Source organism: Dermacentor variabilis, chromosome 3 (genome assembly GCF_050947875.1).
Source record: "Dermacentor variabilis isolate Ectoservices chromosome 3, ASM5094787v1, whole genome shotgun sequence".
NCBI lineage: Eukaryota > Metazoa > Arthropoda > Arachnida > Ixodida > Ixodidae > Dermacentor > Dermacentor variabilis.
The window spans coordinates 96527122-96539653 of NC_134570.1; the positions used below are offsets into that span (position 1 = coordinate 96527122).

Below are 12532 nucleotides of genomic sequence, written 5' to 3' on the forward strand. Positions count from 1 at the left end.
TCGAGCTCTGCAAGAGCGGTTTCAGCGGCCGCGTCTGGCCGTGGTAACAGGTCTTCTGTCGCCCCACCGGGCTATCGGTATGTACTACCGACTTTGCCATCAGGCGAAACTATGAAGGAGTGTCTGTTCTTACATTGTGACGTTGCCGGGAGACCATACCGCCTCGAAGACTTCCGTGACCCGCTGCAAGAACTCGGTGTATTGAAAGACGTGACCGGTATTGGGCCCTTCCAAATGACGCATGTGTGGCTCATCAAGCTACGAACTCCAGAGGTGAAGGAAGTGCTGGTTAGAGCGGGAGGCCTGGAGGTAAAAGGGCGCTTTTGCGCCGTCATTGACCCAGTGCAACAAGACATCACACTCAAAGTGCACTGGGTTCCATTCCACGTTACCGGGGAAGCATTGAAGAAGGCTTTCGACCACTATGGCGAAGTGAAAGAAGTAAAACAAGAAGGTTGGAAAGTGAGGGGCTTCGAGCAAGCCGAGTCTACCAAGCGTATTGTGCGGATGACGCTCCGAGAGAACTTAACACCGGACGCTCTGCCCCATTTGTTCAAGATCTTTGGTGGCTCTGTGCTGGTTGTCGTTCCCGGGAGAGCTCCGATTTGCCTGCGGTGTCGACGCAAAGGACACATTAGAAGAGACTGCAGAGTGCCAAGGTGTTCTGAGTGCCGGGAATTCTGCCATGAAACACTTGATTGCGTACGTACGTATGCAAGAGTTACTGGCAGCACGCAACCCGACGACGAAGGTCTCGAATTGATGGAAGAGGAGGTAACGGAGAAACTGACAGCGTCCTCGGAAACGCCGGTTCAACAGGTGGCAAGTGTCGCAAAAAAGGTGGCAACGCCATCCGCGTCGACACAGGACGCCACAGCAGGAAGAAAGCAGAGAGAAAGAAGAAGGGATGAAGAAGAGAAGACACCGCCTGTGCCCGCAGAAACGGACCACGGGTGTGACGCGTTTAACGTGGAGATGGACGCGGAGCCAGAGACGCCATATGAGACGCCGGATGAGATGGTCACTGAGGAGCCAGCCGTGCCTTCCAAGAGGCACCGAAGCGAAGCTCCAGAAGAGGAGACGCCGGCTGACAGTGTTCAGCGCCTGGAGCCGCAGTGGATGGTGGTCCGGTCGACGCGGGCCAAGAAAGGGAAGTCCGCCCCACCGCAACGGTCAGCGTCGCTCACCCGAGAAGGGCAGGCGACGCAGTGACCAACGCGACTGGTGTCGCGGGTGCCCGTTGAAGCTGTCGTGCCGACAGGGACGCTCAGTTTGTGAGGGTTGCTATTTGCTGGGGGCCTTACTGTTGTTTTGCTCTTGCTCTTTGAAATGGCTATGTCGTTAGCTCCATTGCGCGTGGGAACCCTCAACGTTAGAGGTTTTAGGGCGAGACGGCGGCAGCGTCAGCTCCGACGCGTAATGTTGGAAGAAGATTTAGATATATTGGCGATTCAAGAGACTAAAATAGAGAGTGAGAGTCAGACTGATAGTATGGTTGCACAGTTTAGTGACCGCTATACTGTATGCGTTAGTCATGCTGTTGGCACAATGGCCGGTTGCTGTATATTTATTAAGAAAGGTTTGGGTATAGTTGAGGAAACAGTTATAAGTTGCCAGGGTGGTCGATTCGTGCTGTGCAATTTTGTATATTGCAACATAAAATACCGAATATTATGTGTGTATGCACCAACGAAAGTGAATGACCGGCTAAGTTTCTTTCAAGAAATATCGCACTATCTGAATACAGACAGATGTTTGATAGTGTTAGGAGATTTCAATTGCGTTTTGAGCTCGGACGATCGTTCGAGTGATGGATACAGGGCTGATAAGAGCGTTGTCTTTCTGAGGGGGGCCATTGGAAGAGCTCTGTTGGAAGACATTGCACATTACGCGAAAGAAGGCAATAAGCGGCATTATACTCATTTTCAAGGCAATAGCCATGCAAGGTTAGACAGAGCTTATCTTTCGCAAGAAATCGCCACAATGTGCGATGACTACAAGGTGCTGAACATAACATTTAGCGACCATTGTTTAGTAGCCTTCATGATAGGGAAAAAGATCACCGCAAAACCTAGAATGAAATGGGAAACATGGAAATTAAACGCGAAACTCTTAAAGGACGACCAATTTCTAGAAAGTGTACGCACAGAAATTGCCAAAGCAAATAATGACTGTGAAAAAGGATGGGGTGAGCGATGGGAGCGATTTAAAGAAGTCGTAAAAATGAATGCCATAGAGCGAGCAGTAGAAATACGTTTTAATAGCGCCAAGAGGAAAATAACCTTAAAAAAATGCTTCAGGAATTTGTGGATGCCGAAACTGCAGCGCCAGGCACCTTTATGGAAGAAATAAGGGAAACAAAGAGTAAAATTGAGGCTATCGACACGGAGAAATACCGTGGCGCACTTATTCGCGCACGAATAAGAAAGATCTTGGCTGATGAAATGCCAACAAAGCGTGCATTGGGAACTGAGAAAAAGTATGCGAGGAGAAACGAAATAGTTGAGATTGAATACAAAGGGAAAATATCTAGAGATGCCGAAGAAATCAATTATGCGTTTACGGAATATTACAGGGAGCTCTTCAAGTGTAGAATACCGAGCAAGGCTGGGTATGAAAGCCATTTTCTAACCACTCTACCTAGGTTAGACGCCGAAGAAACAGATAGATTATCAGAAGATATCACAGCAAAGGAGATCGAAACGGCCATTGAAGACCTTAAGCCTGGAAAATCGCCAGGACCTGATGGCCTAACAGCAGTTTTTTACAAAGCCTTTTGCTCGAAGATAGCCATATTATTAGAGCGTGTTTTTATGGAGGCGTATCAAAAAGGTCGTTTGCCACCGTCCTTTAAAAGGGCGTATACAGTCTTGATACCAAAAAGCGATGACGCAAATAAACTTAACAAAGTAACAGGCTACAGGCCAATTACGCTGACAAACGTAGATTATAAAGTTTTAATGAAGATATTTGCGTGGAGACTACAAGGGGTTATTGGTGCTATAGTAGGACCGCATCAGACCTGCGGGATAAGAGGGAGGTCTATATTTACTAATATCCATGTGGCTCGCAGCATTCTTGAAACTTGTGATGCAGATTTTAGGAAAGTCGCTATGTTACAAATTGATCTAGAAAAGGCGTTTGACAGAGTATGTCACAATCTCCTGTTTACAATTCTTGGCTATGTCGGTGTTGGATCACGGATAACAGAGGGAATTAAAATGGCATACAATAATTGTACAACTAACCTCATTGTCAACCATAAGCTAACTGAAAGGATTGAAGTGCGTTCCTGTGTTCGTCAGGGGTGCCCCCTGTCACCTCTTTTGTTCGCAATATATCTAGAGGCTCTCTGTAAAAGAATTATTGATAGTCCGGATGTGCGAGGATTCAGCCTAGAAGGATGTGAGGTACGTTTATTAGCTTACGCTGATGATGTTGTTGTTTTTTGTGACGATAAGGAGAGTGTTCGAGCTACCATGACAATTATGCGTGAGTTTTGTGACATGACGGACAGCAATATAAACCTGAATAAGTGTGTCGGCTTGTGGCACGGCCGGTGGCAAACAACGCCGCGTGTTTTTGAAGGTATGCAATGGAAGCTCACGCCTGGGATTTATCTTGGTGTACCACTAGGCACACATCGAGACACTAAAGACTTATGGAATGGCAAAGTGCAGGAATTAAAAGCTCAAACTGATAAGTGGGCCGGACGTGACCTCTCTATATTTGCACGTGCGGCTATCTGCAGAACCTTCTTGGTGAGCAAGCTGTGGTATCTCATGCAAGTCCTGAGTTGTTCCCGATTCAACCTCAAGAAATTCCATAGAGTATTTGCTGTTTTTGTGTGGCAGTCTGAATATAAAAGAACAAGCAGGAACAACTTGTTTCGCAAGTTGGGTCAGGGGGGCTTGTCATTACCAAATTTATACTTAAAGCAACTGATTTCTAGATTTTTGTTCTTACGAGACACGACAAATCCTTTCTTACGAACAGTTATTCAAGTCCGATTGAGCAATGTCTTACCTAACTTTGTTGTCTCGATGAGGGAGGGTGGGTGTTACGCAACTAGTAAATTTTTACGTGAGGTGGTCGTAGCATTTAGATTTTTAAACCACCACTTTTCCATAGAATATTTGGCTGCAGTCAGTCGTAAGCGGATAAGCTCGGATTTAATAGATATTATGTTCCCAGAACCATTATATCGATTAATGTACCGCGAAGGCCAAGGGAAAGATGTCCTAAAACGTGTGAAACGAATGATTGTACCAGGGGGAGTGAAAACATTCTTTTTTAAACTACATACTAATACCTTGCCTGTAAAAACATGGCTAGAAGAAAGAGGGGACTATTTACCATGGGGGACTAACTGTTTGATTTGCAAGAAACCAGAAACTATAGAACACGTTTTTCTGGACTGCTGGATTGCGGTCTTCTTTTGGGATATTATGCAAAGAACTATTAAAAAAGAATTGCCGTTAACAGCGCATGGTATCCGTTACCTATCCACAGTGCAAGACAGTATACCTTATGACATGTTCTTTCTTCTCGGCCTTCACAGTATCTGGAGAAACCGCATGGCTGTAAGGAATTGTGATATAAATGTGAGAACAGTAAACTCGTATTTTGCTGAGAATATCAGTAAACTGCGGGAAGTTTTTCAGAAGTTAGCGTATGACGATGATCTGTTGTCATTGATGGATGCCCTTGCCAAAATGAAAGTTTTGTAATCTCAACCGCAAGCTTCAAGCGCAGCGGTGGGAAAGTGAATATTGTCAGATGGTGGGAGCAGTATGTATTGATGTATTTGTTGAATGTCTGGAAATAAAGAAAAAAAAAGTACTCGTGGCTCAGTGGTAGCGTCTCCGTCTCACACTCCGGAGACCCTGGTTCGATTCCCACCCAGCCCATCTTGCAAGAGTTGAGCCAAAGCCACCTAGAAACAAGCGCAGCTGCTTATATACCGCCGCGACGCCGTGAGCGACGGCGCGAGTTGGAGCCCCGTTTCTTCTCTGTCGTGACGTCACGGTGTCACGTGGTCAGCCTTGAAGGCGACACCGCCGCCCCTGAGGAGCTGCTTCGCATAAAAGAAGGGTACACTTGTTAGCCTAAACGCATTTCACGTTTCAATTTAACGGCCAGCTAAGTAGGCTGACACAAACGCTACGGCTTCCCTGTGTCTTAGGACGCCCATATTTTGCACATGTGTGGTTCAAACGCAGCGTTTGGACAAAAGAACGAAACCAGTCCCACGAAGGTGACCCAAGATTGCGTACCCACATTTTCCTGTACGTAACAGAGAAACGTCAACCGCAATGTTTCCGTTATTTTTTTTTTCAGCGGTGCCCTCGCTGGGAATCCGTTTCCGATCGACAAAGAAAAGATGGCGTCTGGCAAGTTTGGCTCTTGTTTTTCGTCATTTTTTTTTCGCTGGTGTTGTCTGTTTGGAGACTGCTCTGCCTTAATGTTCGGGCACAGCGTTAACTCACGCTGTTCGTAAATACACTCGTAATGTCGTTCCAGTTGGGTACGAGATATCAGTGTTATTAAAAAAATGTACTTTCCACTTGCCTAAGTGGAACGACCTTCCACCTAAACTCACTATACATACGGAACGGCGCTGGAACCTTAGGAACGAGTTTAAAAGCGCATAAGCGACGCCTTAGATATAATGAGAAACGAAAAATGATGCAGGCTGCAGAAAAACCTGCAAATTTAAGGAATGAAAAGTATCTTATATACGTTCATTATTACGTGTCCCATACATCTGCGGCGATTTCATTGTTAGTATACATCTCTGATATCACCTTTATATGCTACAGAAGGTGTAAAAATATTCAAGTATAGTGGTGTCAGCAAAAACTTTAGCATGCTGCAAAGCCCGTTGTGAACACTGCGTGCATAATCGGCGATGAGTATAATCAGAGCTACACAGATGTTGAAGTTGTTTGGTGTTCTATTCGTAGCTCTAAAACCATTTCTTTATGAACTTGTTGTTCACCTGTAGTAATATTAATGAATGCAGTACAGCGTCAATACGGTATACGGAGCAGCGGGCTCCAGCTATGCGGATACAACGTCTTCGTTCTGAAATATACTTTCTCGACCACGACGCAGAGCTTCTCTTCGACGGCGTCATCGAGAACAGCCTCACAGCAGTCAGCGACAGAGACTTTGTAGGTGAGCGTGTGGAATTTCGCTTCATACCAGGCACTGGCCGCTCGCCGAACTTTGTGCACTTTCACGTCGATAAGTGTATACTCTTGCCTCCATGTCACTGTCTGCAGCCGAGTTCCTGTTTGTCTGTTCGCTGACTGCCGTTCATCTCAGCAAGTGGGCCGAAGACTTGATCCTCTACTCTTCAGCCGAGTTTGCATACGTGGCCCTCGACGACGCTTACAGGTAAGTGTCACAATCGCCACAATATATTCAGTCCTTCCAATTACTGAACCCCATATATCCGATGTACAAGAAAAGCGAAAATATAGACCCACGTTAGATCAGTTTAGAGTGGTAACGTATTTTATTTTCCCATGATCCTAGTTTCATTCTCTTGGCGGAGAAGGGTCTGTTATTACTGTTCAAGCTTTATTTTCTCTCTCTGTCTCTCTCTCTCTTTCTTTAATTTCACGATGTATGTGTCGGAACTCCAGTATGACGTCAATGGTTGAGGCGTATTTTCTGGCATTTGGGCCACTTTGATGCTGGAAAAGTTTGCGAAACTTGCTAAGTTGAGAGTTCGGTTTCCATTTTAATGCAACGTAGTCCGTTTCATAAACCTAGCGAGATCCGAGAAAACACCGTCAAAATTAGTGACGTGCCAGCGAGCAGTTGCCGGAACTTCACAAGGTGGCATTTCCACCAGACTTTTGTTTTTATTTTTCTCACTTGAAAGGCTCCCTTCCGATAGACCCCTGTTATGGTTGTAGTGAAAGCAACCGCATGAATAAAATCTGGGAAAACCTCCTATCAAGCTCCCCCTCAAGGTACTGTTATATGATGTAATAACACTGCTTGTATTAATGCTATTTCACCATCATCTCCATCATATTTATGTACAATACAGGATGAAGGCCTCTCCCAACGATATCCAACTATTCTTGTCTTGTGCCAGCCGACCCCATCTTATGCCTGCAAATTTCCTAATTTCAACACTCCACCTAGTTCTTTGCCATCCCTGACACTTCCCTTGTCTTGGCACATATACTGTAACTCTAACACACCAACAGTTATATTGCGTATACGTATTACATGTCCTACCCAACTGTATTCTTTCTAAACGTAAACTAGAATACCGATTACTCCCATTTTTTCTCTAATCCACATCACTGTCTAAATATTGAGAAAAAAAACAGCAATAATACGGTACCATTCTGCTATTAAACAGAATTCAATAATTTGAATTAATATATGAATACAAAATAAATAACCAAACATGCAAGGACATTGTGATAGTGCGACGCTGCACAGGGACGTCACCTCGGTATGCGAAGAATCATGATCGCGGGCTGTGACAAGACGTCGTTTCTCTGCCTATATGTATCTGTATAGTTGCACTGCATAAACAGGCATTTGCTCGTAGTCCACTGTTACGTTTCGCCTACGACGTGCGGTATAGCCCGCGCGGATGCAACGGACGCCGGGGCTTCGTTCACAGCGGCGGACATTTTGGCCAGTTCAGCGCTGTCCCAACGCCTCCTGTTGAGCGCGTCCAGGCATGTTTCAATGCCACGTGTGTGTGTGTGCGCGTGTGCGCGTGTGCGTGTGCGTGTGCGTGTGTGTGCGTGCGTGTGTGTGTGTGTGTGTGTGTGTGTGTGTGTGTGTGTGTGTGTGTGTGTGTGTGTGTGTGTGTGTGTGTGTGTGTGTGTGTGTGTGTGTGTGTGTTTGTGTGTGTGTTGGTGCCCACGCTTGTCAAAGCGCGGCAGCCCGGGAGAGGAGCTCCCCAACTGTGAAGCGAGGAGGTCTGACCAGCGCCGGCCCGGCGGATACGTCACTTCTTGTCACAACGTGTCCGTGCGCCGCCGTCACGTGCGCCTCTTGCGAGCCGTTCCTTCTTGCCCTCGCCTCTGAGAGTATAAAAGCAGCTGCCCCCGGACGCCAAGAGAGAAGCTTCGATTTATTCAGTCGAGTAACGTGGGCTCCCATTTCTCCACTGCGGTCGACCTGACCGGCCGCTCTTTTGCGATGCTAGAATAATCAAGTTGTTCTGTTAGCAGTCGACTCATCCTTTGCCAGGACCTTCGGATGCTTCCAGCTATGCCCCAAGCGGCCAGGCCAACGCCACCCTTGGGGCTTGCGACCCATTTGCAACACCACATAAGGCGTCAGTGATATCCTCTGGCGACGAGGAACTTGGGCGGCGCGGGGGCCCGGCTTGGCACGGCATGGTGGTAGAAGTGGTCTGCACGGAAGAGCACACCGGAATGAACCATTCGTCAAACGGTTTGACGAACGGTTGGCTAACACGCACTGCGTATGAACACGCACACGTACTGCGTTGACGAACGGTTGACGAACACGTTGACGAACACGCTTACCGTTTGACGAACGGTTGGCGAACACGTATGCGTGTGAACACGTAGACGTACTGCGTTGATGAACGGTTGACGAACGGTTGACGAACGTTTGACGAACGCGTTGACGAACACGCTTACCGTTATACGAACGGTTGGCGAGCACGTGCTGCGCATGAACACGTACACGTACTGCGTTGACGAGTGGTTGAAGAACACGCTTACCGTTTGACGAACGGTTGGCGAACAAGTGCTGCGTATGAACACGTACACGTACTGCGTTGACGAGCGGTTGACGAACACGTTGACGAACACGCTAATGAACATGTACTGCGCTAGTCGGCCTGACAGTACGTGTTCAAGGGGCACGGCAGCACACGGAAGTGTCGACGGCCGCCGAGCGAGCAGAGCGACGCCAACCACCTTGAAGAGCCGACCTACCTAAGCTATTGCAACGGAAGCAACAAGTTGATGAGTGTCCCTGCTATTGCAGAAGTGCCGCTTCTCGGAAAGATATCCAAGTTTGGTTCTAAGGCTCAGAACTTCGAGTCATACGTGGAGCATTCTGAACATTTTGTGGTCGCGAACGAAATCACTGACACAAAAAGAAAGAAAAAGAAACTAAGTGTTCTTGGCTGTTATTGGCGTATGCTGACGTAATGCAGTTACTTAAGAGTCATCGCAGTCCTCGAAGCTGGCTGTGATAGCGGAACGTTGTAAGCCGCTCGCTCCAGAAGCCAAACCACTTTTGACCGTTAATACCAGTTTGAGGCTTTTTGAATTTGAACTACAAGATCTGTCAGGCATTTCTAGCAACCAGGAGCGCAACCTGTACCACTCCAGCCGTGGAGTTAACCTTCGAGATGCTGGTCACGAATGCACATTGATTTTGCTTCCGAAGATTCCAGCATGTTCCTTGTTCCGGTTGATCCTTTTTCTAAATGAGTCGAAGGATGACTCATTAGAAGGATGATACGAACATTAGCAGTGTCTTCAATGGGGCTGGTTGCTTCATCTTTAAAATAAATAAATATGAACATCTGCGACGAAGGCAATCCGGAAACTGCGGAATGTGTCTGCGGCTAATGGACTGCCTGAAACGTTAGCAAGCGATGATGTCCCGCAGTTCACGACCGCAGAGTTCTCGAACTTCTATAGGCGAACGATGGTGTTGAATACATCCGCACACCGCTGTACCACGCCGGGTCTAACGGCACCGCTTGGCGCACTGTTCAGATCATGAAACGAACGCTGCCAAAACAGGTACTTCAACAGGATGTTACGCGTGAGCAGAGTTCGTTGCAACAGTGTTGATAGTTTTCTCTTTTGCTTAGAGAAATACACCTAGCAGCGTAACGGGTCAGTCGCCCGCGTGGTCGCTTGAAACCACCAAGCGCGCACGATGTTTTCTGTGCTCAAGCCCAGCTTTGTCGGTGATTTTTACATATGCAGCAAAAGCAAGCGTTCGTATCCCACCTGCGGCCAGTTGTTTTTCACACACTTTCATTTCCATTTATTTATCATTTCTTTAATTCAATTAGGAACGACAAGGTAATTTCCCTTACGCTGGCCTTGGTGTCACTGTTTGTTGGCTTGTTACAATATATATATATATATATATATATATATATATATATATATATATATATATATATATATATATATATATATATATATACCCGAGAGAAGCGTTATTGTAAAAAAAATAAATAAGAAGATTAATATATATGCACATGCCTTCAGTAAAAAAGGGTTGTTATTAAATCTTTCAGAGTTGAGTGCTGTAACTACGCACTATCCCATGGCCTAAACAAACAGTTTTTCTCTGCTGAAAGGACAATCACTCGTTTTAACGCTATCTATAGCACAAGTCTTCACATCTCTTCACACTATTTACTTTATCTTATTTATCATTGATTTTAGTATCCCGAAGCTTAAAAACCTCATAGTCAACCATTCTGCGCTAATTCTGACCACATGGGGTCTCTTCAGCGTGCACCAAAAGCCCGGGTGCAATGCCCCGCCTAAGGTAGACAGGATCAGACTTTCATTACTGGCGCTACAGTCAAGCCATAAAATCGGGTGCACGTATTGAACTTTACGACGTACAGCAATATTGACCACTGTTTCGCCGTTTAGTATTGCAGGTGCGTTGTCATTACTGCTGCTGGAACCAAAGCTTCTGCAGTTTAATGCCACATTTTTCTCACGCAACCTGTAAAGTACATCTGGCCAAACGGACGGCTTTAATTTCAACATTATTGCTAGAACTTGTGACAAAAAGAGTAAAACAGCAGCATTTACTCGAATTTCACCAGCGACATATAGCATTTTGCAGTACCTACATACTCAAACAGGCGAAAACTCACAATGTGAAATTTTGTGACATACTGTCGTTGATTGAGCTACCGAAGATAAAGAGATGCTGAAGCACGTGGATTTACTTGCCAATGGGCGCCACAGTTTAGCTTCGCAAGGGTCCAAGAAAATCCGTTTCCTCTATCTCTGCAATGAGCTGTTTTAAAGGAAAATTAACATTAACACTAGATAAGCTTGCGCTTTTCTTCGGTATTAAGTATTTCTTAAGTATTTCTTCAAAACTATTTGATGTCAGTGTGCCGTCATGTATATTTATGCGTTTTCAAAATGCATACGGGCCGCTTTGGCGTTGAAAAAGTGTTGGTGGCTGGAGCTATTCCTTGGGTAAATTAAAAGACGATACTATTGCCCCTGCTTATTGATCAACATTTACTCATGACCCGAATAGCCTCGACGGCGTCGCCACTGTAGACCACTTATGGGTCTTTTCCAGCGTATTATATGCCTCCTCCCGCGGCAAGAGTGACCGTTGTTGTGTCGTAGAAGCGTAATTTGCTTTACCCTGTGAGAGATACGGAAAAAGGGCGAAAGGTAGGGACGTTAATAGCATAAAAAATTCCATTCGCCACCCTACACTGCAGAAAGGGGGAGGAAGAGAGATAATAATGAAATAGAGAAGCTAGAGAAATAGAGAGAAACACAGCTAGAGAAATAGAGAAATACAGACAAATCATATACGCATGGTCGCATTGACCCACAACTGCGGTGCAGCGGCTATTGGTGCTCTGCTGCTAAAAATCAGCTTCGATGCCTCGTCGCAGCGGCCGCGTTCCGATAGTGGCCGAATGCGACCTTGCTTCGGGTGCAATGCCGAGCCCTCTATTGCGGCGTCTCTGATGCGTAGCTCGCGTGTGGCGATCAATCGCAAGTGTAGCTTAATTTTCCACCCGTCGATGCCACCGGATTGTTACAGACAAAAACATTTCCTTTCTTTGGGATGTTCCTGCTCCACAAGCGCCTCATTTTATTGTTAGGGTTATACATTTTCTGCATACGTTTTCCCGTCATTCCGCAATTCTTTTGTTCGGTTTTTATTTCCACCTATATATTGCTTTTTCCGTGACGTTATCTTTCCAGATAATTGTTATTGGCCATCTTTTAGTGGACATTTGTTCGAACATTGTCGCAAGGATTAAAACCCTCCCTTATGGAATGCTTCCGGGACATTAAAGTGAAAATAAATGAAATGAGATGACTTCTTGCGCCGAGCTTACCGGTGTTCTTTTTTTTTAGATATACCTCGGTCTCATTAATATTATTGCCACTGAGACGTACTGTGTGACTGCAGATCTTGCTCTTCAACAGTGTAGTTGCATCCAATGCACATACAGTTAAAACTCGATCTAACGAAACCCGATTTTACCAAGTTCCCGATTTAACGAAGAAATTCCCATTCCTCGGCAAGTACCCATAACAAGGCTCAATGTTGTCATCAACACGAATTAACGAAACTAGCTTGCATTAAGACAGATTTAAGGAAGCTTTTCCGGAAATAAATGAGTGAAAAAAGCTGTGATTTCTTACTAAATTTGACGCAGCAGGGTTTTTCTTCGAGCGTGCGCTATAACGCTATCGCGTTAAAACATCTTCGCACCATAGTCACGGCCCTAGCTTCATTTTGACAAGGCTGCACGCCACGC

The 12532-nt window shown here is 45.8% G+C and overlaps 1 protein-coding gene across 2 annotated transcripts in view; it reads left to right on the forward strand.

Annotated features, from left to right (window-relative positions):
* Argl (Argininosuccinate lyase) overlaps positions 1-12532 on the forward strand; it is a 76459-nt gene that overhangs the window by 49859 nt on the left and 14068 nt on the right. For both annotated transcript variants that reach the window (XM_075685995.1, XM_075685996.1), the window contains 3 exons: positions 5341-5393; positions 6118-6180; positions 6288-6402. In XM_075685995.1, coding sequence (XP_075542110.1) covers positions 5341-5393; positions 6118-6180; positions 6288-6402 — 231 coding nt within the window. The remainder of the gene's footprint in view (positions 1-5340; positions 5394-6117; positions 6181-6287; positions 6403-12532) is intronic.